The 24,795-nt window shown below is 42.3% G+C and overlaps 1 protein-coding gene across 1 annotated transcript in view; it reads right to left on the reverse strand.

Moving 5' to 3' along the window:
- Positions 1 to 24,795, reverse strand: part of LOC311239679 (dynactin subunit 1-like) — a 75,885-nt gene that overhangs the window by 34,495 nt on the left and 16,595 nt on the right. Inside the window, exons 6-12 of the mRNA XM_084328081.1 lie at positions 24,210 to 24,233; positions 23,187 to 23,210; positions 15,295 to 15,459; positions 13,621 to 13,644; positions 9,664 to 9,861; positions 6,204 to 6,408; positions 953 to 1,031 (exon numbers count right to left, since the gene is read on the reverse strand). Of these exons, the coding sequence (XP_084184207.1) occupies positions 953 to 1,031; positions 6,204 to 6,408; positions 9,664 to 9,861; positions 13,621 to 13,644; positions 15,295 to 15,459; positions 23,187 to 23,210; positions 24,210 to 24,233 (719 nt within the window). The remainder of the gene's footprint in view (positions 1 to 952; positions 1,032 to 6,203; positions 6,409 to 9,663; positions 9,862 to 13,620; positions 13,645 to 15,294; positions 15,460 to 23,186; positions 23,211 to 24,209; positions 24,234 to 24,795) is intronic.

Here is a 24,795-nt window from a genome sequence, read left to right on the forward strand (position 1 = left end):
GTCAAAGCTCCATCACAAATGCAGTTATGTGAATAGAAAGGGATTCCACTCAGTCAATGTTGCGATGCGCATTTGCCTGATACATGTTGTTGCTGCATGCCGGGAGGAAGGCGATGCTGAATGTTTTCAATTCATTAAATAAAACTGATACTTTTTGCAAGGGTTTACTGACTGTCATACAAATAATCAACCAACTACATACTGTAACTTTTCAGTGCACGTTCTTATTTACATTGTGACAACAGCCTTGTGAGTTCCCGCAGTGACCCGCACACAGACATGATGGAATTCAAGTTCATGTTTGTATTGATCACATATAGGCAGGCTACACATGGCGTATAGGCTACATCATTGGCAGTGAGATTCATTGTTCTTGTATATGCTCTCGTATTATTGTTTATATAGGCTACCCAATACTGACATCAAAATAGATTGTATGCCTCTAGAAATCATATGCAGCAGGTAGAAAATTGACGGAAAATCCGTTGCGATTTGGAATAAAATTGAGGAGAACTTTAATCCCTGGGTATTAATCAAACAAAACGGAAAAAGGCAGTCATATTCCAGCACGGTCTTTATTAGTGTTTGCGCTGCCCAGGCAGCAATGGTTAATAGATATCATATCCGACATCACCGTACGTGTACACGTCTGTCAGCCTGTCTCATAACACGCTTCCCTCGGTTTAGTCCATTCTTCCACATTTCATGGGGGTGTCCATTACCGTATATGGTTAATCGGGGCGGTTTTGGTATGCAAATACGTGAAAGTGTGCACGAGCCTCGGCGCAGGGCCAAGGTGATATTTATCATGACAGGTGTGCGTAGAACCTGCGTACGCACGTGTGGTAAATCCCGTTTATTTTGTGCGTGCACTCATTCTAAATTCTGTGCTTACGTGTGGAAATAGAACATTTTCTACGTCAAGTTGATGAATGAGGGCCCTGGAGCTGACCTGACCAGAGCCTCCTTCAGCCTGCCGATCTGCTCCTCCATCTGCTTAACTTGGTAACTAGAGGCAGCGCCATCGGAGCCTGGGAGAGGAGACAAGATGGAGACAAGACAGAGAGGAAAGGAGGAGGGATGGGGAGACGAGATATTAGAACCACAGGAAACATGGAAGTAAACATGCAGTAGTGTGGTTTTTGACTTCACAGGTAAACACACACACACACGAGGTAGGGCTGAGCCCAAACATTCGAACGTTACGTTGGCATTCGAATTCTAAATCAACATTCGAATTTTTTATACGTTTTTTCTTTTTCTTTTTTCTATTAATTCTGTTTAAACCAATGGGGTTTTTCTTCACAGTTGCAGATAAAGATTAGGCTACACTAATATTATAGTATTAAAAGAAACTGATGAGTTATATTCATTAAAGAAAGTTGATTTAATGGGCTGGGTCTGGGGCTGGAAAGTTGATTTAATAAAAAATAAAAAATAATTTAATCAGATTAATCACTTTATTCAAATTGAGGATTTAGTTTGAGGATAGTAAAAAATTATAATAATAAAATATAAAAAAAACACTTTCAGTACCGGCCATTAACACTTTGGTTGCCTAAGGTTAAATTCATGATATACCATAGATTGCCAGCGCTATTTGTCTATGGAGAAAGTCCCCTTCTTTGCAGGGCTATAACTTTTTAAATTCTATTGCTACATTGCCATTATTAGGGCCCATTCAAAGTCCTATATGTATTGTTCATTGTGTAGCAACGTTAAACTTTTTCATTCACATATTCATAGTAAAGTATGGTCTAATGTATAAGTATGTTTTCATCTCTTTCTGCAGCTTTCTCCAGAACGTGATATATAGCCCCAAATGCATTATATTGATGATGAAATACAGTTTGATGGCAATCAGCGCGATATAAAAAATTCCAACTAGACGTACTTCTAGAAGTTACTACACGTCATCTGATGTTGACCGGATGGGCGAGGGGGCGTTTATAATTCCGTGGGCAGCGTTATACCAATCATCTAATGTGGGTCAAATGTTGATAATAGCAGTTAGTATCGAAGACGGTAACGTTACACGCTGAAACTCACCCCAGTCTCCGCGCGCCGTTGGGCGATCATCGTCGAGTAGAAATCTTATCATTATGGGATATATTTTTACCCGGTCCATCTCCAGCTTGTATAATGGTATATACGTCCAAATCATGTTGTTTATCGAGTTATTGCCAATCGATCACCGTGTAGCGTGACGAGCCAGAGTCCCATGAACTATAGCGAGCGCCCGGAAGTACTACGGTCGTCATGACAACCTCTATTCAACATCCTGTTTGGCGATTGCGCCGATCGGCCACCAGATGGCGCTCCTGAACCGCCAGAGAGCTCAGTGGGTCCTGCTGGTGGATCTCAGGCCAGCGGAGGGGACATATGAATCCGCTCGCAGATTTTTGAAATATTGATATAAGGACGCTGTACAGCGTCCCCCGGCAACTTGAGCATGGCCAGCAATGACGTGAAAAGACGTTTCATGGCAGTCAAAGTGTTAACAGGTGAAGCATGGTTAAATGCCACCACCCACTTCAATGATAGCGTTGTGAACGCATAATCTCTGTCTTAAATTATGGCTATGTGTCTAATCTGCCTGTCGCTTATCAATGACTTGCTCGCAGTCAACATTGTCGAAACGGATTTTTTTTTTTTTTTTTAATAATCGCTTCATTTCCGTTTTATAGCATTTTGAAAAACCCTAGTTTTCAAGGAAAATATATAGATTCCGTGATAAACGGCATTTACTGGAATATTCTGGATACATATTCTGGATACACAAATCCATTTTTAATTTTTGGCCTATTTATGAATCGTTTTCAAATAAACGCTAGATTATCGATAGTATATGTGTACTTAGGCCTGCCACGATAACACATTTTGCTGGGCGATTAATTGCCCCCGAAAATATCGCGATAAGCGATATTATTGCGACCGGTTAGAGAATTTTTTTTTTTTTGGAGAAATTTATTTCCCAAAACTTTTATTTTGAAGCCCACCGCTCCGTCTTTTCCGGTGTTTTAGACTTTTATTTTGAAGCCCACCGACCGGACCGGAAGTATTGTTGTGATTATCAGGTACTTTTTGGGTACTTTTTTAGTCCCTGCTCTGTCGTGGTTCCAAGCGAGTAGAAGTGGTACCAGAAAAGTCACGTGAAACACTGCAGACCACTGATTGGTCAGAATAGAGACGCGTCACTCGTTGGAGAGTCTGAGGGAGTCTGAACGAAAACAGAAAGCCGCCATCTTTAATGTCTCGCATAGGATTTCATAATCATTATGTTTGCAGCAGGCACAAGTGCAATAAACAAAGGATACAGTCACTGTGTATTCTGCCTCATTTATTGATTAAACAAAACCGACATCAACACAATTTGCCACCGAGCGGAGAGTTTAGTCTCGCAAAAAGATCGCCGACTTGTTAAGGCTTGTTGTTAGGTTAGGTGCTAATGTTGTGCTAGCGTTTTAGCATGGCTATCGTACATAGCGTGATCAATATAACTCGCTATTGATTGTTTGTATGAGTAACGTTAATGCTAGTAGAATAGACACAATGAGGGGTAACGTTAGCCCCACGGAGCTCCTGTGCTGTGCTCTGTAGTAAAGCCAGCGGCCCGCCTCCCAACACGGACAGTGACTGACAAGGGGCACTGGTTCCGCCTCATTAAAACAAACGCGCAAATAGCAATTAATCGCGCCCGTCAAAATCATTGCACTCATTTTAATTATCGCGGCAATTAATCGATTTATTGCTTATCGCGGCAGGCCTATGTGTACTTATGCACGCTAGAGGCGGGCTGAAATATCGATTCTCTCATTTCCTGATCACGCACACACAGACACACACACACACACACACGCATAGGGCAAACTAAAAGACTGGTAAAATAAATTCCTTACCCGAGATCAGATGTTATCCAAAAAGATTATTCCAATTCCTGATCGCCATTCCAAATATCGAACACGCTATTGATTACAGTGTTGAGTACTGTAAATACATAATCCACACGTTTTCCGGGCCGGTGAGCACAATGGATTCTTCAGTTGGCTTGAGGGTTCACTTTTAGATACATAGCTAAGGTACGGCCGTTTATAAATCAAAAAGACGCTGAAAAACTGATCCATGCCTTTATCTCAAGCCGACTTTACTACTGTAATGCACTCCTCACCGGCCTCCCAAGAGAAAACACAGAACGACTTTCAACTCATTAAAAACTCAGCAACTAGGCTACTAACTAGAACCAAAAGGAGAGACCAAATCAGTCCAGTATTAGCTAACCTACACTGGCTTTCGATTTCAAGGTCCTCCTCCTTATATACAAAGCACTAAATGGAACAGGACCAAGCTACATTGCAAATTCTCTAGTCAACTATGTGCCTTCTAGAATATTGCGATCATCTACTACTGGTCTATTGAAGGTTCCAAACCACAGCCTAAAGAGAATCGGGGATGCAGCCTTTGCAAACTATGCACCAACGTTATGGAACACACTACCTATAGACATTAGGGAAGCTATATCTCTTAATACTTTCAAAAATAAGCTAAAAACGTACCTCTTCACCATAGCTTTTTAACTCATTCAGCGCCAGCGATTACTCTCTTCCCTGTAGTCAATGGGCCACGCTAAAAGATAGGCATTTTCACTGTGCGTCACGATGTTTGCAGAGTTATATCTATATTCTATATTATAGCTATGGAGACAATACTATGGCTCATTTGACAGTCACTATCTCTCGTCCAACATGTACAAAAAATAGTAAATTTTTTCATGTATTTTTTCATGTATACGTTCATGTGTTATCCCGTGGTGAATATTGTATAGTTTCAGAGTGATCCGGGCGAATTCCTGGAAGCTGAGTTATGGAGCGCTATGTGCATTTTGCGACAGTTGTTCGCATTTCTCGCCTGGACACGATATTATTTCCAAATCAAAAAGGTATATAATAGGTATTATGTTTCATCATGAAGGCATCAAAGGGGGGGGGGTCGTTTTGTGACGCTCTGATCGTCAGTAATGGCATACCTTTTGAATACTACATACGTTGATCGTTGCGATCGATGTGAAATCATTGTTGGATCAAAGTAGGATTGATGTCATATAGTCCTTACCTTTGATAGGAGGTATTGCAAAAAGAATATTCCAATTGTCTGATCGCGATTTCCAGTATAGATGGCCATCGGGTCCCTGACATGAAATGGCACAAAATATGCATCAAGTGTGCTGAACGCGTTCCAAGGTGCTTGGATGAAGCGTTTCACTTGCCTGGGTCCAAATTCTCTGCCCGGACCATATAAAGTGTAACACACAGTGTGAAATAAGGTTTCAAAGGGTAGCCGATACTGCCACCTAGCAGGATTCGGCCGGCATCGCACTCTCGGGGTCTCAGAATGAGTTCCAATGATAACACAGAGGTCCGTGAGAGTGTATAGAATATTAAAGTAGAAAAAAATTGTATATTTGTTATTGGCACTTAACCGCTGGCGGGCAATAACGAGTATACGTTATTGGCGCAGAAAGTGTCAATACACTACGCTGTTGATTGTACTGTAGCACTATTTTACTCTGTCCATTCTATTTTATTGCACTGCACTTTGCATCATTTTACTTGACTTTTTATTACACTGCACTGTTGCATCATTTTACTATCTACTGAGTACTCTATTCTACTATTTTATTGCACTGTACTATTTTACTCTTGTCTATTACAGGTTCAAAACTGTCGGTATTAAACTGTGTGGGTATCAAACAAGAAAGACTGTCAGGCTTTAAAACTGTGTAGGACCCAGGCCTAGAACTTCACCCAGAGAGAGGGAGGTTTGCCCTGAGTGGGAGGTTCGAAGGGTCAAAGTGGGTATCAAACAGGAGGGAAGACTGTCAAGTTTTAAACTGTGGATACCAAACAGAGACGGTAAGACGACTTTAAACTGTTAAACAGTAATCCAGAACTATTTTATTGCACTGTATAAAACTGGGATTTTATATGTCTGCACTTTATGTGCACTATCTTACTCTTTTTATTATTGTCTATTTAAAACTGAATCAAACCATAAACAAGGTGGCCTGTTGGGATGTGAACATTTTTGATTTTGTCTGCACTTTGTCTGCATTTCTGTTGTGAAGCACTTTGAGCTGCAGTTTCTGTATGAAAGGTGCTATACAAATAAAGTTTATTATTATTATTCTCCCCTCTCATCACACGCACCGTTCTCTTCGATCTCGTGCTTGATGATCTCCAGGTCCATGGTGAGCTCGTCCACTTTCTCCTTCAGCGTCTCCACCTCTAGCTGCATGGACTCCGCCCTCTCCTCCGCCATCTCCTTGTCCAGCGTGGCCATCTCGATGGCGTCCGCCGTGTCCGCCATCTCCTCCATGTAGCGGTCCTTTCCCTCGTGCGCCTCACGGGCTTCCTGTAGTGTGGAGGAGGCAACAAGTCACTGTATTGGTCAAAAGTAAGGATGCATCGATAAACATTTTCACTGATACCAATAATTGATTCTGTTATGGCACATACTTAAACAATGTTAGTCCACAACTGCGTCATTGTCACATGCAAGTAACATTACATAAACAAATTGCATGACCAAAAAGAAATTAAGTACACACAGCAGCAGCAAGAGAAACATGTTCACATTGGCCCCGTTTTGCTCATTAGATCGTTCTAATCAATAAAAATAAATCACTAACACCAGCCAATATACGTTTGCCGATATACATCTGCTCAGTTTTGCTCCTCGGACCGATACCAATACATGAAAATCAGAAGAATCACAGATGCCGGCCAATATTGTATATATATCGTGCATCCCTAGTAAAGTTTTTTTTTCTCACCACAGAAAGATGTAAACAAAGCTCGACCCCCCGCCCATCATTTCATGGGTTTTCAAAAATGACTCACTTTACACAAAGCAATTAAATGCTGCCTTTCCGCATATCCCTCCTAGATACACACACACATATGGGCGTCGGCACATATACATTTCTGCAGAGGGTCAAAGTGTAGAGTTGCCTGGGGTTCAGTGCCTTGCTCAAGGGCACATCAGCAGAGACACCGCCCAGAGTTTTAAAGCTAAGCTAGTGGTCTGTATCCGCTTCCATTAATTTGTGCTAAGCTAGGCTAGCTTGCAGCAGGATAGCCTTCTACTGAACGCACAGAGGAGACATTGGTATCCATCTTCTTGTCTGACTCTGGAGAAGACGGTAAGCATATTTCCCATATTGTTGACATGTTCCTTTAAGTCTCTAATGTCTTGGGGGAGGGAGTTCCAGAGCCTGGGGGCTGCCCTGGAGAAGCCTCAAGCTAAACATATAGGTACTGTATGTACGCATCCATTCATCCAAATGGAATATGACTGATATTTTTTGCTCTGAGCCTCGACATTTAGACTTTTATCTTATTTTCATATTTTCACTAGTTTCTTTATGCTTTTTGTCATTGTTGTTCTTAGCTCTATTCCATTTAAATCTTTAAAAAATTTCTTATGTACCCCAGTTGCTACTGCATGTACATATGTGTTTTATTACACGTATATCTACATACATACTAACTATTCACCTGTTTATTCTCCATCCATCGATCATCCATAGCAACACTCATCATCTGCATCCAAGTTGGGGGATCCCCTTTTGAACGGCCCTTCTAAGGTTTCTCTCCTCCACATCACCTGTAGTGCTTTTTTCCTATTGCTAGGTTTTTAGTGAGTTTTTCCTTACCTTCGCTGGGGTATGTCTGGGAGTGTTGCATATTTGGATTTTATGGTGGTTTTTGTTCTTGATTTATTATTGTGATGTTTCTTCTTGACTTGTTTTTTTTTAAGATATCACCATGACAGTTTCCCAGTTTGTTATGTACATAACAACTAAGAAAAATGTATTGCAAGTTTTGAGATTTTATATGTTACTTGTCCTTTCGGACAAGTTATGTTTTTGTAGTTTTTTTTATAGATTTTTGCTACCGGGCAGTCCGGTAGAGAGAGAGAGGAGGAATGGGAGATAGACCAGGGAAGACATTCGGCAAAGATCACCAGGTCCGGGAGTCGAACCCGGCGCATTGCACCGTAGTGCTGTCTCAAAACTGCACCCAAGTTTTGAGATTGTATGTTTTATATGCAAAATATCCATTTACTAATTAAATATGCGCTAATTTGCATATATCGCCAGGAACAACATTGGATGATGCCAGATAAAATAAAATGTGTTTCATTATGTTGATGACCCATAACACAATTAACTTTTTACGGAAGGGGATGTGGCTATGTCTTTTTGCCATCCCATAAATCAGGAAATGCTGTCTACAGTCATAAATAAATGTTTTTGCCAGGTTTTTTGGTATAAATGTACTATAAATCAGGCTATGAATGATATATCAACAAACCCCTCTGTAAAAAGCAGGGTATAGATAAGAAGAAATGTGGAAAGTATGATGTGTGTAGGTGCTAGGGAAATGGGACATTCCATCTCTTACGTGTAAGAAAAACGCATAAAAACGATTTTTGAGAAAACACTCAAAGTTCTGTATTGTAATTGTGAAGAAAAATAAACAACTAATTGTGTGTTTGATATTTAATTGCCACTAGTTTGAAATAAGACATGTTAACACATTGACCGCCACAGCAGGGGGCGCTGATACCCCATTCATTGCCAGGTCTTTATTCAATGGATATAGTTTTAGACTGTGACATTTGCAAGTGCTTAAAATATATCTTATATTATATTTATGGGTCGGATAGCTGTGATCGGGGTAGCTGTGATCGGGGTAGAAATAAATGTCAGATCAACGATCAAATTCATATATGTCTTTACCTTGTATCTGATGTAATGCAAAAGAGATAATCCAAATATCTTATCGCAATTCCAAATAATGCTCGTGGAGGTCCGCACCACACTACCAACCGTTTCGGGCGGAGTTACTGATGCCATCGTTGTATAGAAGTGGCTCGCCTGAATATTTAAACCCCGCCCGCCCGGCTCAGATCGCCTCCTAAAAGACACAAGCCCATTTTCAATGAGATGCAATAGTTTCGCCTGGCAGTAGAGGGCGGTGTTGACCGTCTGCCAGCTCAGACAGGGTCTGAAGACTATACCAGAGGCTGCAGCTATGAATTATGAATATATATAGCGAATAAACGAAATAACGATCCCAATAACGAGTAATCTAGTTCTTGGCTGGGAATGTGTTAAGGAAGTAAAATATAAAAGAAATCTCAAAATCGATTTTTTTTTTATATTTGCCTATTCACCTAGGCTGTCTCGTCTTAAAGAAGACTCATCAAGCCCATGGGGGCATTACCTTGTAGGGCTGTCACTAACAAAAAATGTAATTCGAAATTTGTTGCAGAATTGTAGACAAGTTAAAATGTCAGTGTAAAAATATATATATATATATATATATATATATAAAAAAAACAAAAAAAAGGTATAAGCTTATTTTCAAAGTTTTGGCAACTTTTTTTTACCATGGTATGTTTGGTATCATTATTTTCAGCACAGTCTCACCTATATGACTTGACCGTTTTTTTTTTTTATAATAATATATATATATTTTTTCTCCCTTCAAATTTCGATTCTCGTGTTTTTATGTAAATTCGAAATTCGAAAATAATGCGAAAGCCCCATTACCTTGTGATCTCGGGCTTTACAAATACATTTGACTAGAGTTGATTTACCTTCTTGGCCTCTTTGAGCTGCTTCTGCAGGTCGGCCTGCTGCTCGGTCATCTTGTTCTTCCACTCCTGGAGCTGCTCCAGCTGGATCTTGTGCTTCTCCAGCTCCTTCAGCTTGGCCTTGTCCTCCGTCCGCTTCATCTTCAGTGTCTCCAGCTTCTCCTCCAGGTCCTTCACCTGGCCGCGCAGCGACTCCTCCTCCTGGGGGGGTTGGAGGGGATGGGTGAGAGAGGGAGGTAAGGACGGGGGAGAGAGGAGGAGTCAGGAACCGTCGGTAACGGGATGAGGATCAGCAAAAGTGGATGCTGGTTTTCACTAAATCATAAAACATTGAAACGAACAACGAGAGACAAATTGACGTCACACAAATCCCACCACCGCAAACCCAGAGCAATTCCAGTGTCAAATCATTCGTTGGTCTAAGGTCGCTTTCACACAGGGGCTGTTTGGTCCGGACTATCGGACCAGAATTTGATAGTCCGGTTTTTCGGGTTTGTGTGAATGCGCGTCGAACTCGGTCCGCGGACCAAACACGCAAACTCTGGTCCGCCTGAAAACGTAGGTCTCGGTTTGCTTCATCGGACCAAACGCGGACCAAACGTAGGAAGTCACCTGATAAACCATCTTGGGTATATTATTACCGCGGCGCGGCATTCACTGCAAAACAAGCACACTGCATCTATCTATCTATCTATCTACTGTGCATCTTGGGGTAGAAGGAAGAAAAAAAACACAGCTGTTATTATTATTAATATTACCGCGGCGCGGCATTCACTGCAAAACAAGCACACTGTGTAAACATGTCTCGTGGACAGACTTGGGGGGCAGAAGACCAAATAAAACAGCTGCTTGTGGGGAATGTGGGCACTCACAAAAACAACGAGGTGTACAAGTTGTTTAGCGAGAGGATGGCGGTAATGGGAATTATAATCGAACGATGGATCAATGCCACGTCTCTGCTACTATCACGCTTCACGCAGTTTGTGTTGACGCGCATTTCACTTCCTGAAAGGGAGGGATTTCCACTCTCCATTGTGTCCAATAGACGAGCGCCCTTTTCGACCGCGTGACATTGTTCAGAAAGTTCGGTGCGCTTGACAAATTGCTATGTGAACGCAGGCGAACCAAATGAAGAATGCAACAATGTTGAAACTTCACCACCAGAACCGCACCCAGTCCACCAAAACTATATGTGAAAGCGACCTAAGAGCTGGGTCTCTGTGAATTAACCATAGGTGGGAATCAACAGGCAGCCCCAACAGTAGCGCCCTCTGCTGGCACAAAGCGGGGAAGTGCAACAGTAGCAGTGACGATAAATCTAGTTCCAAATCACACAACGTCCTCTTATCCCAGCAAGGCCCAAATTAACCCCTTCTCCTAAAATCTTCCATCCTGGGGGCATTTTCACACTGCCTAATCAAACCAAACGGAGCTAAACTTGAACTGCGCCAGGCCAGCCTAGTTTACCATGTTATCCCATGTTGCTAGATGACTCATGGCCCATTTCGACCGACTCCGGCCAAGTCTAGCAGCGCAGCCGCTTTCAATTCATGTCCTATAGAGGAAAGTATGCAGCCACAAGGTACATGCGACGTACTGCATACGCTCCTCTACATTGGACATTACCATACTTTTCGCACTATAAGCCGCACTGGACTATAAGCCGCAGCAGCTAAATTGAATGATGTGTACATATATAAGCCGCACTGGACTATAAGCCGCAGGTGTTTTAATGTTTAATTACCATAATGTAAGGGTTCGTGCACAGAGGGGATTGTCGGGAAAGAGATGGCTGTTTGAGGAAGCTCCCATTTATTAACATTTGTTTAAACAGTAATGGTAGCTAGCTACTAACGATAGCTACTTAGCCAACACTAGGTAGCTACTAACGTTAGCTCACGGAACGATAGAGCCAACACTAGGTAGCAATCGTCCCGGGAGCTAACGTCGGTACCTGGCTGGTTGCTGGCTAACTAACGTGGCTAATCGTCCCGGGAGCAAACGTCTCTGCCTGGCTGTTTGCTGGCTAACTAACGTGGCTAATGGTCCCGGGAGCTAACGTCTGGCTGGTTGCTGGCTATGCACTCGACTGTGAGGGGGAGGAGGAGGGCTCGACTGTGAGGCGGAGGAGGAGGGGCAAGGCGTGCACTGCTGCAGCAGATTTACGAGTCTGATCTGACGGTCACAGAGCTGAGGGAGCGAGCCCAGTTAGCTGTAAAAATCCATAGATTAGCCGCACCGTTATATAAGCCGCAGGGTCGAAAAATGCTTATAGTCCGAAAAGTACGGTAATTGAATGCAGCCGCGCTGCTAGACTTGGCTTGGAGGCGGTCGGAACGAGCCTTTAGTAATCAGTGGAGAGGGTCGGGAGTTGAGAGAGAGGGTACGTTCAGTGTTAGACTAAGACTCCCTAGATGTAACACTGAACGGCACAGGAAGTCCTTCATTCCGACAGCCAATAGACTCTATAATGCATCACTGTGCCTCACTGAGCACAGGGTGACAGTACAGCCTGGCAAAATCTTCCTGGACACTTTACATTTTCACACTTATTACTGTACATTTTACTGTATATTTTGGCTGGATAGTTGTATATTTAGATTTTGGAATGTATATCCCAGACCGTATTTTATTCTATTTTATTCTTATTTTTAATATTATAATATTCTTATTTTAGTCCTATTGACTACCTAAATGTTTATTGTTGTTCAATGTGAGCGATCTGTAGTGCCGAATTTCCCTCTGGATTATTAAAGGATTTCTATTGCATTCTATTCTATGGGAGGATTGCAGTGTTACTACAGTCGAGAGACCATGGACACTTCAAAAAGGGGAGAATCAAGAGGGGACTGCTGTCGTTTGTGTGTGAATGATGAGGGATGGGAGTGGAACAGGTGAGATGACTGAAAGCGCCTGGCTAAGAAACTATCTGGGTGGGTGAAGGTTTACATGGGTGGATCATCCCCAAAATAAAGTATTCTGTATAACAAAAATATTCAGGTTTACAGTCATGGACCCTTGAAAAGGTATGGATATATACTATACCGTCATCAAAGATAGATACAAATGATAAAAGTATGTATATAATATATATATAATTTTTTTTTATATTTCTTAACTAAATATCCAAAACTTGGTATTGTGGGGTAAAAGGTTTATTCAAATATACCATTTTAAATCTAAAAGCACCATGACAAATTGTATTGCAAAAATAATTCCAATAAATTTGCACTGGAAAAACCAAATACCTTCAAAAATAAGAAACATGATATTTTGACAATAACACCCGGCCCTAAAGTAACGTCTATGTGTGGGGGAACTAGGGCTGTGAGATTAATCAAATTTCAAATAATGATTTTGGCTTCCTACAATCATGAAAACAAGGTGATCAAGATGAAACGATTATTGCGGCAGATGCCGTATTGCTCTTATTTTGTCCTGTGTTGTAAATACAGCACAGCACACCCTTCCTTCACAGCGGTGTGCTTCAGTGCCCCACCCCCCAAACAGTAGTTTCAGCTCGTGACGCGGAGGAGGGAGCAATGGTGCGTTTCTCCAGTTATTTTGAAACGTCTTCGGTAACTTGTAGAAGATGACAGAAAGGCAGCCTTTGCTCGAGAAGATAGATCAAATAAATTCATATCAAAGTCATATGTTCCAAAATCAGTGTTTAAAAATCGTGATTTCAATAGCAATCAAAATTACCTTGATTATGATTTTTGCCAAAATGGAGCAGCCCTCGGGGGAACATTGATTCACCGCGGTTTGTAGGTGTGAACAAGGGGGATGCAACCAGGGAACAACACAGTGAGGGCAGAAGTCAGCAGCCCATGCAGTGTGAAAATATTCATAGAACATATTTCATAATTAAAGGGATCATTCCTGGGCCGGGGGCGAAATAATTTGTTAGTCAATTCATCACGCCAGATCTCTGCATGCATGACGCCATCGGAACTCTACCTGCTTTGACACGGGAGGCTCCACCTGTTCAACATGGTGACAACATGGACGGAATGGAAACAGGCTTATTAAGACAATATAGATGATGACTAACAATGGAGCAACAAAAGTATAAGATACAGGGTTCCTGCGAGTTTCAACAAGTTCAATTTAAGTTTTTTTAAGACTACTTTGAATACAATTTAATACCTATTTCACGGCCATACTGGCAAAAAAGTATTATTGGGAAGGAATCCATGCGTTCGAGGAACGGTGTTGGCCCGATGCAAAGTAGCAAAATAATCTGACACATTATCCAGGAAACGCTTAAAGGAACATGCCAACATTTGGGGAAATGATCTTAGTCTTGGGGAGAGGTGTTAGTTGGACAATGCCTAGGCTAACCGGCACTGTCCGCTTCCATTCATTGTGCCAAGCTAGGCTAACGTGCAGCCAGATAGCTTTCTACTGAACGCACAGAGAGAACACTGGTATCTATCTTCTTGTCTCTCTCTGGAGAAGACTAAGCTAATTTCCCCAAATGTTGGCATGTTCCTTTAAGCGTTTCCTGGATAATGTGTCAGATTATCTTGCTACTTTGCATCGGGCCAACACCGTTCCTCGAACGCAGACGCACGATTGATTAGACAAGCGTGGATTTAATCATCCAGGATAACCACACGCTCCTGTCTTGCCATAAAAGGTTAATGTGAGTAGATGGACGAAACCATGGTGAACAATCATATGATTGGCTGATGGTAGAATTATGGCAAAAGCCTGCTAAATAAAAGACCAGACACTTCCTCTCAGTTGAGCAAGTATTACTGGAAGGATATGAGGAATGAAAGTAATGTATATGGTGAAATATAAAACTGCCAATGCATCTAAATCACCAAGCGTGGCAGATAATCTAAATACATAAGATTCCATCCAACGTAGCAGACTATTTGCACCACTTGAACTGCACCATTGCTTTCTTTTTGGTGAAGTGTCCCTTTAAGACTACTACAGCCATGGATGTATAATTTGATACATTTTTTTTTATCCAATTGATATTCATTTTATTGGACCACATTGTAATGGGAAGTGCAACAAAGTATCCAATGAAGATTGTCATTTTCAAATAACATTCTCAAACATTTTGTGAGAAATCCGACTTGATATTTACTTGCTCCATTAACTTAAGACAACAAAATCTTGCATCACGATTCACAATATCAAAAACATCCCACGATATGGTGATGCAGATTGATGCATTCAGATTGCCCAGCCCTAAACACTATACATGGTGACAAAACTCTACATCAGCACCCATGGTAATGAAAGAATCGAATGAACGAAAGACAATCAAACATTGCAATGAAGTAGCAATAAATAGGGGTCTAACGATTCCCCAAATCCACGATTCGATTAGACTTCGCCAATAACTATTGTTATTATCTCAGTCTTGATATGCAAAGAGCATCAGTTTCTCAATTTAAATCGAAGCTTTGTAGATAACAAAAACGTGTGTGAACGTCATCGATGGGGAGTTCCGATAATTAACATTGAATGCTCATCATTTAAAATGTTCAATTCGGAATTGTTCCACCCCTAGTAATAAACATCAACACACGCATGAATACAAAAATTGCGAACAAATAAATAAGTAAACGCATAATAAATCCATTGAAAATAAATGGCTGAGCGACGGACCTTGCTGGAGCCGGCGGGGGCCTGGGGTGCAGTTGCCGCGGGCGACGAGCTGGGCTGGGGGATGACGGGGGCCGCCAGCGCACCCTGGGAGGACAGGCCGGCCTCGCTGACATCACCCGACAGAGAGGACGAGGACAGCGAGGAAGAGAGACCAGCACGAGGGGTCTGGAGAGAGAGAGGAGGGCAGAATATAGAAGGTTGTGAGGGAGACAAGAAAGTGGGAAGGGAGAGAGGATGAAGGGGGGACAATAGTGAAAAGAAAGGGAGTGAAGGAGAGGGAAAGGGGAGGAGCGAGAAGGGTTGGGGTAAAACAAACACACATAAAATTAACACATGCAACTTAATATCACACACACACCAGGTGGTTAGAGGAACACAGCCCATACCAGTATGTGGCACCAGAGACACACTCCTCCACCAGGTGATTAGAGGAACACAGCCCATACCGGTATGTGGCACCAGAGACACACTCCTCCACCAGGTGGTTAGAGGAACACAGCCCATACCAGTATGTGGCACCAGAGACACACTCCTCCACCAGGTGGTTAGAGGAACACAGCCCATACCAGTATGTGGCACCAGAGACACACTCCTCCACCAGGTGATTAGAGGAACACAGCCCATACCAGTATGTGGCACCAGAGACACACTACTCCACCAGGTGATTAGAGGAACACAGCCCATACCAGTATGTGGCACCAGAGACAAACTCCTCCACCAGGTGGTTAGAGGAACACAGCCCATACCAGTATGTGGCACCAGAGACACACTCCTCCACCAGGTGATTAGAGGAACACAGCCCATACCAGTATGTGGCACCAGAGACACACTCCTCCACCAGGTGGTTAGAGGAACACAGCCCATACCAGTATGTGGCACCAGAGACACACTCCTCCACCAGGTGATTAGAGGAACACAGCCCATACCAGTATGTGGCACCAGAGACACACTCCTCCACCAGGTGGTTAGAGGAACACAGCCCATACCGGTATGTGGCACCAGAGACACACTCCTCCACCAGGTGGTTAGAGGAACACAGCCCATCCAGAAATTGCAATGCAATCGGAGCCAATCAGGCACTGCATTCTAACCGCCGTTCTGTCACCCCCCGGGTGGAACGCAGCCCCTGATTGGTACCCGTAAGCTGATGACGTGAAATAAAAGCCGCGGGTGGCGAAACGCCGTTAATGAGCGGTAACATTAACGTTAGTAGAATAAACACAGCCGTAAGTGCAGTTATAGCTGAAATAGACTCAATAACAATAATTTAACAAGAACAAGAGTGGGCACTAGTGGACTTTCTCAGCCAGAAAAACAAATGTCACCGTTCTTCCGACTGTATTTGGCAAAAGCTTGTTATGCTGATTGGCTGAAGGAGTTTGTCAAATCAGTCTGGGTGGCTAGACGTCCAGGCTGGTACGGCGGGGCCAAAAACGGATCATCTCCCACTGTCAAAAACACTGGACTTCAGGGGGGGGGGGGTTTACATTTTCAATTTCGGAGGGTAAAATCCATGCACATTATGAGTTAAACGAGAGACAAAACTCTCAAATTAATATGATTTGATGAACAATAAACTGCTTTTTTCTTCATTTCCCCCCAATTGAATATTTGCCTCAGTAATCCAAAGGGCATTTTAGGAATTACCATGAAACTTAAATTAACTCATTCCAGGCCAACCACGAGTATAGTCGGGTTAACTCGCCATCGCTTCCGTGCCAATCACGAGTATAGTCGGGTTTTAATCGTTTTTCTTTTATTAGCGATATCCATTCATTTTCATCCATCCAACCTGATGTTATTGTTGGGAATGGGTCTGAGCTCGCAAAAGGGCAAATACCGCCGCCCATATCGTCTCCCGGATGGTATTGCACATCATTGGATTGGATTGGCTGGGACTGTGCATCAAAAAAAAATTTGGTTCTCGGGCATGCAGCTGGGTACTATTGCATTGAGTCCCCCCACTGGAAGCATCGTGGATCATTGTGTTTTGGACTATAACGTTGGATCAATGGACGCAATCGATATTTGGAATGGCGATCAGGAATTGGATTAATCTTTTTGCATGACATCAGATGTGAGGTAAGGCCTTTATGTTACGAATCTTGGGGTAATCAGATGTTCCTATCACCGCCATCTGAGCGTGTGTGTGTGTGTGTGAGGTTCGCGCCGACCAAAGTACGGAGAAGCGATTTTTCAGACCCCGCTTCTCTTCGTACATGAGGACACACATATACTATCGATAATCTAGCGTTTATTTGAAAACGATTAATAAATCAGCCGGAAAATTACGTGTTTTGTGTATTCGACTAAAGGGCTATTATCGTGTCTTTCTCTGGAATTACTAGAAATCTCAAACTATACTCGTATTCAAACCGGTATAAAATGGAAATGTACCGATGAAAAAACAATCCGTTTGGTACATGTTGACTGGAAGCAACTCATTGACGATCACTGTGTTATTTAGATCTATTGCTATTATATTTGATATGTTTTATGCACTCGCAAATAAGTCCTATTCTCCATTGGATATAGCGTTGGCACGGAAGGGCCATCAGCAGAGGGCGCTGTTGGCCCGGAATGATTTAATAGCCCAGGCTTTTTGGGAATAAAAAAAACAAATTTTTCTCTTGTTAGTTTCCTAAGCGACCTCGTTAGTTTCCTAAGTGGCCTTGTTCGTTTCGTACCCTGCCTTGTTAGTTTCCTACCCTGCCTTGCTAGTTTCCCATACTTACCCCACGGTACTAGTTTGATATTGTAAATGTGAGCTGGATGAGATAGTAAGAAGAACACAATGATCCTGACACCTTTCGTGACCAAACATGTAAGCAACCCTGTGTCCCTAACAAAGGGATTTGCCCTTAAGACACAGATTTAGAATCAGTCATTAGTTTCAGTTCGTTTACCAAAATAAAAGTGTCGATTTATTTTGCACATAATCTCACATCTGTCCACCCAAGTGTCCTTAACAAAGAACGACACCTTTAGGACACAGATCCAGACGTATGATTTAGTTTGTGTTAAGTTTTAATAATAATTAGTGTGGTTACTGGTTAGTAATGACAATAATCCTAGATCTGTACCATGTAGGACAACAGCTTCCTTAAAAGACCAAACATCTCACCACCCAGTGCCCACAACAACGGAAATTACCCTTAAGACACAGATCTAGACTCAATAATTAGTTTAGGTTAGTTTAATAATCATTAGTATGGTAAGTAATGATATAATCCCAGATCAGAGAGAACAACTTCTTTCAAGGACCAATCATATCTCTACAAAGGACCGTTACCCTTGCAGTGATGGACAAATAGTTTACCCGGGTGAGTCACGTTGGCACAAAAGAGGGGAAATGGCACTTCCGGGTTAGCGAGTTGGTCTTCAAAATAAAAGAACAAATGCTGAGACATTAAAAATGTAAATTCCAGCACATTTATTTTGAAGGCCACCTCAATAAACTGGAAGTCCCATGTCACCATATTTGTGCTGGCTTGGTGCACCTGGGTAAATAATTAGTCTAATCCTGCCTCGAGACACAGACCTCGACTCGGGTTGGTTTTATAATGATTAACGAGTTAGAAGGTATGACAGGATCCTAGATCTGTGCCATAAAAAGGACAACGACAACTTCACCGGCCTTCCAGCAACATCTTACCACCCCAAGTGAGGACAGGAGGACAGGTGAGGAGGAAAGCCTGAGTTGATGGAACGTACCCTGAGAAATGAGGGGCTCTGGCCGGTGAGGCTCTGGCTGGCTGGACTTAGCGAGAGCGAGGGGAGGGAGGTGGCTGAGAAGAGGCGACCTGTCGGGGTCCACTGCCGTTGTGTGTAATCACAGAGAATCTGTTATCAACACTGCTCCACTGCCTTTAATGTTACGGTCATCACTGCTCCACTGCCTTTAATGTTACGGTCATCACTGCTCAACTGCTTTTAATGTTACGGTCATCACTGCTCAACTGCTTTTAATGTTACGGTCATCACTGCTCAACTGCTTTTAATGTTACGGTCATCACTGCTCAACTGCTTTTAATGTTACGGTCATCACTGCTCAACTGCTTTTAATGTTACGGTCATCACTGCTCAACTGCTTTTAATGTTACGGTCATCACTGCTCCACTGCTTTTAATGTTACGGTCATCACTGCTCAACTGCTTTTAATGTTACGGTCATCACTGCTCCACTGCCTTTAATGTTACGGACATCACTGCTCAACTGCTTTTAATGTTACGGTCATCACTGCTCCACTGCTTTTAATGTTACGGTCATCACTGCTCAACTGCTTTTAATGTTACTGTCATCACTGCTCCACTGCCTTTAATGTTACGGTCATCACTGCTCCACTGCCTTTAATGTTACGGTCATCACTGCTCCACTGCCTTTAATGTTACGGTCATCACTGCTTTTAATGTTACCGTCATCACTGCTCCACTGCTTTTAATGTTACGGTCATCACTGCTCAACTGCTTTTAATGTTACGGTCATCACTGCTCAACTGCTTTTAATGTTACTGTCATCACTGCTCCACTGCCTTTAATGTTACGGTCATCACTGCTTTTAATGTTACGGTCATCACTGCTCAACTGCTTTTAATGTTACGGTCATCACTGCTCAACTGCTTTTAATGTTACTGTCATCACTGCTCAACTGCTTTTAATGTTACGGTCATCACTGCTCAACTGCTTTTAATGTTATGGTCATCACTGCTCAACTGCTTTTAATGTTACGGTCATCACTGCTCCACTGCTTTTAATGTTACGGTCATCACTGCTCCACTGCTTTTAATGTTACGGTCATCACTGCTCAACTGCTTTTAATATTACTGTCATCACTGCTCCACTGCTTTTAATGTTACGGACATCACTGCTCAACTGCTTTTAATGTTACGGTCATCACTGCTCCACTGCTTTTAATGTTACGGTCATCACTGCTCAACTGCTTTTAATGTTACGGTCATCACTGCTCAACTGCTTTTAATGTTACTGTCATCACTGCTTTTAATGTTACGGTCATCACTGCTCAACTGCTTTTAATGTTACGGTCATCACTGCTCCACTGCTTTTAATGTTACGGTCATCACTGCTCAACTGCTTTTAATGTTACGGTCATCACTGCTCCACTGCTTTTAATGTTACGGTCATCACTGCTCAACTGCTTTTAATGTTACTGTCATCACTGCTTTTAATGTTACCGTCATCACTGCTGTTGTGTTTTGTGCCCTGATCAGGTGCTCCTAGTGTGATGTGTCGTATCTAGCTGTAGTTCCCTGTTGTGGTTTTGTAGTCCTTATCGTTTTCCCCTCCAGCTGTGCCCATTTGTAATTAACCCAGGTGTGTCTTGTCTCGTCATCCCCTCATGTATAAGTATTCTGTCCTCCCCTTTGTCTGATGCTGATCCTGTCTGTGCCGTATGTGTTCTCGTCTGTCGTTACTTTAGATTTCCTTTATTCAAAACCATGGTAATTATTAATTAAATATTCTTTGTTGATTACTTTGGCTACCGTCTCCTTATTATGTTACATTGACGCGACATCGAGCCTGCTAATTGTCAATGGTAACATAATAACTGCTTTTAATGTTACTGTCATCACTGCTTATAAAGTACCATCATCACTGCTCAACTGTTTATAATGTTGCCGCTGTCGCTGCTCAACTGCTGCCATCACTGCTCAACTGCTGCTGTCACTGCCATCAACACTGCAACTGTTTTTAATGTTGCTGCCGTCACTGGTCAACTGCTGCAGTCACTGGTCAACTTAGTTTGATCATTTGTGTCTGTTTTTGTCCGACATGCTGGTGCTCTAGTTGTGCAACATCTAGTGGCTGAATGTCATCTATAGCAGTGGTTCTCACCTGGTCTAGCCTCGGGACCCAACATTTTCCTTAGTCATTAAGTCGCGACCCAAATTTTTTAACCACTATGATTTAAATTTAAATGTGCAGTAATACGCAATCTTTCATGCACTGTTAACATGAAATAAACACAAAAGTGCAACTAGGGCTAAAAACCCAATGAAATAAAATAATAATAAATAATATGCTTCTTAGTAGATTTCTTAGCTTAACATAACAGACCTACAGTAAGTTTGGGGGAACTAATGGGATAACTGGGGTTGCAACAAAAGTGCAACTAGGGCTAAAAACCCAATGAAATAAAATAATAATAATAAATAATATATCCTTCTTAGCAGACTTCTTAGCTTAACATCCCAGGGAACTAATGGGATAACTGGGGATGTTGTTTGCTCCTGACAAGAGTCTCAAAGTCTGGGGTGATGGTAGACAAAGCAACTCTGAGGTCATGCTCAATGTCTAATATTTTCCTCTGCTTCGTCTTCAGCTTGACCAGAGCTGAGAAGCCAGTTTCACAAAGTAGTGCAAACAAAAAAAAGTATAAATGTGTGTATACAAATAAAATATAAATCTACTTTTTAGTTTTATTTTATTTTTTTACTTTTTTTAATTATTTTTTTTACACACACACATCCGTGACCCACTCAAAATGGCCCCGCAACCCACTTTTGGGTCGCGACCCACCAGTTGAGAAACACTGATCTATAGCACCTTTAAACCCAGGGGTGAAAAATAAGTATTTCTACTCAAGTATTTAAAGTTTATTTTCTGTGTAATAGCAGTGCCTACTAAGTAACACTATATATTCGTATATTTTATGTAAAAATAAATTTAAATAAAAAAAGCCTGTGGTGTCTAGACTACACACTACTGGTATCTACACCTCCTTCTTGTTCCATCACATTCCCATGTCTTCTGCACCGTATCCATCAGATAATCTGATATGTTCCAATGCCCTGTCTGCTGCAGTGAGCACTGTGTGGTCCAGGTGGTACAAATGAAAGGCCATGACGGGTATGATATGGAAAGGAGGCGATGGAGCATCTGAAACATTATGCAGAGTGAAACGTTTAAATGCTTGGAAGAAGAGGTGCACTTTGATTTAAGACACTTGCAGGAAACTTCCAACACCCTCAGAAAAGCCGATGTATGGTTTTGAATCTTCAATGTGGTCTCGGGAGGAGAGCTTGAATCAATACAATGGCCATTCAAGTCTGTAGTGTAGAGGTCAGGGTTCAATTCCCGGTAACAGTACCTCCGGCAACGGTGGGAAGCCGGTTGGGGGTATGAGTCCTGGTCATCGCAACAGTGACTCCTACTGGTCAGTCACGTGCCTGTTCAGTAGGGAGGGGGTCTGGGGGAGATAGCATGAACCTCTGCGCACGTTACGCTCTCTCCCAGTGAAACTCCTCGCCGCCAGGTGAAGAGAAGCGGCTGCCGACTCCACATATATCAGAGGAGGCATGTGGTAGACTACACCCTCCCAGACCGACAGAGGAGGCATGTGGTAGACTACACCCTCCCAGACCGACAGAGGAGGCATGTCTACACCCTCCGCAGACCAATGGAGGACAACGCAATGACCAGGACCATTAGGCACACAGGGAATTGGCATAACAACTAAATTGTAGAAAAATGTATAGTCATTTTGGCTTGTTACCAATAGAATGCCAAAGAATGTTTGATTATGTTGTTTTGGAAACCAGTGTTTAGTTTGGTGTATGACACCGTACGAGTACATGATACAACTCTTATTTCCATTATCAACTATGTCAGCCATCATGAAATAACCACAATACTCTAGAATAGGCCCCTTATGTCCAACTGCTGTGGCTCTGGGCTTCAATGATTTCATAATACAGGGGATGGTTGGCAAAACAAAGATTCTCTTGAACACAAGTTAATCTGAAATCAAGCGCACCTCAAGTCTTCCCCCTTGAGATTTCTGAAACGATTGTATATTCAATGACTCGTGTTTCCTAGGTCTGCATTACACAGCCCTTGTGACCCTCGCAATGAGTCTACTAGAGACCGGCTCACCTTGCCAGACCGACGGGCTGAGGACTTGAGGACAGGAGGGTGGGATAAGATACGGAGTGGACAGGGAGGGACACACGTAAAGAGAGTTACCATACACACACACACACAGTGGAGGAGAAGCAAGGGAAGAGGTTAGCAGCACACATGGAACCATCATCGTTGTTAGTCTAGCAAAGACACATAATTAATCACTCTGAAGACTGTTATGCTGGTCCAGTGCACTGTGATGCACTGAGCCCCTCTGACCACCCATTTCAACCTGGATTCACTGGTAGTTAATAAGCTGCTCACGACGACTTAAAAAAGGGGCACTTCACCAAAAAAAATCCATTATTTTGCACATAATCTCACGCATCCAAAACTTAGTTTGACAAATTATTGAGAGTAAGCGAGTTTTAATATGGCCACCATCATCGTCGGGGATACCAATTCCTTGTGTTGTGTTAATTACAGCTCCATGAAATGATGTAGATGAAGAAATAGCAATACCTTGTCTTGTAGGGACTGCTTCCTTACCATTTCATTGAGCTGTAATTAACGCAACACAAGGATTCAACGTCCTCGATGACATCACTGGTGGCCATAATAACTTACTCACTCAATAACTGTCAAAACTAAATGAATGTGTGTACTTTTGTAGAAGTGCCCCTTTAAGACACTGCAGTTAGATTAGAACGTGCGATAAACTCATGCAGTGCAAGTACACAAAAGTTGCAGTGATTTATATATTGACCAAAGTGAAGTTACAGTACACACAGCATCACAAAGTCTCAAATACTCATGGCCAAAGTCGGTTTAAAATAAGCCTGTTAAAATGGCCTGACCGATGGCTCCAATACTATAAAAAGTTTAATGAAGGTGAGGAAGTGACCTTTGAAAACATACCTGAGAGGCAAAATGAAGCGTAGCAAAAGAAAAGCTGAAAAGGCATTTGAATGGAAATAACACAAAAGAAAAACACGTGCAGCTCACAAAGTGCGCTGAACAAAAAAAACAACCAGGACAAAATGTGAATATTTCTACCTTCTTCAAGCTGGATGATGGTATCTGTAACGGTATTTAGAGAACAAAGAAAATACAAATCACAAAAACACACAATATAAGTCAAAACATTTTAAGATCAGAGAAAGGCAGGGGGGGGGGGGGGGGGGGGGGTTAAATCTGGCCCCCAGTGTAGAAAAGAGGGTTCAAATAGAGAGACCTTTAAAACAAAATGGACATCCAACCTCGAGCACGGAGGAGGAATCAGAGTAAATCACTGTGAAACGGAGCAGCGGCGCTCACTAACACAGCCTGGTAAGAGGAACAAGACATGGGTTCAACTGCTACAATTTGATCTGGATTCAATTACTTTTCAGCGATAGATTGAAATTGTGTTAATAATGACCAGGGCAGGAAATACATGGTTTCATCCAGTGGCATGAAAACTCACCTGATCCAGTCATCAATTTTTTTATTTAATTATTTTTTACTTTCTCTTTTTCCCCCCTTTCTTTTTCCGTTTTTCTCCCATCCCAATGTTAGTCGTTATGCCAATTCCCAATCCCCTACCTGGTCGTTGCGTGCTCTGCCCCCTACTGTCGGTCTGGGAGGGCGGAGACTATCACAT

This window comes from Notolepis coatsorum (genome assembly GCF_963971535.1).
Source record: "Notolepis coatsorum genome assembly, chromosome: 13".
Lineage (NCBI taxonomy): Eukaryota > Metazoa > Chordata > Actinopteri > Aulopiformes > Paralepididae > Notolepis > Notolepis coatsorum.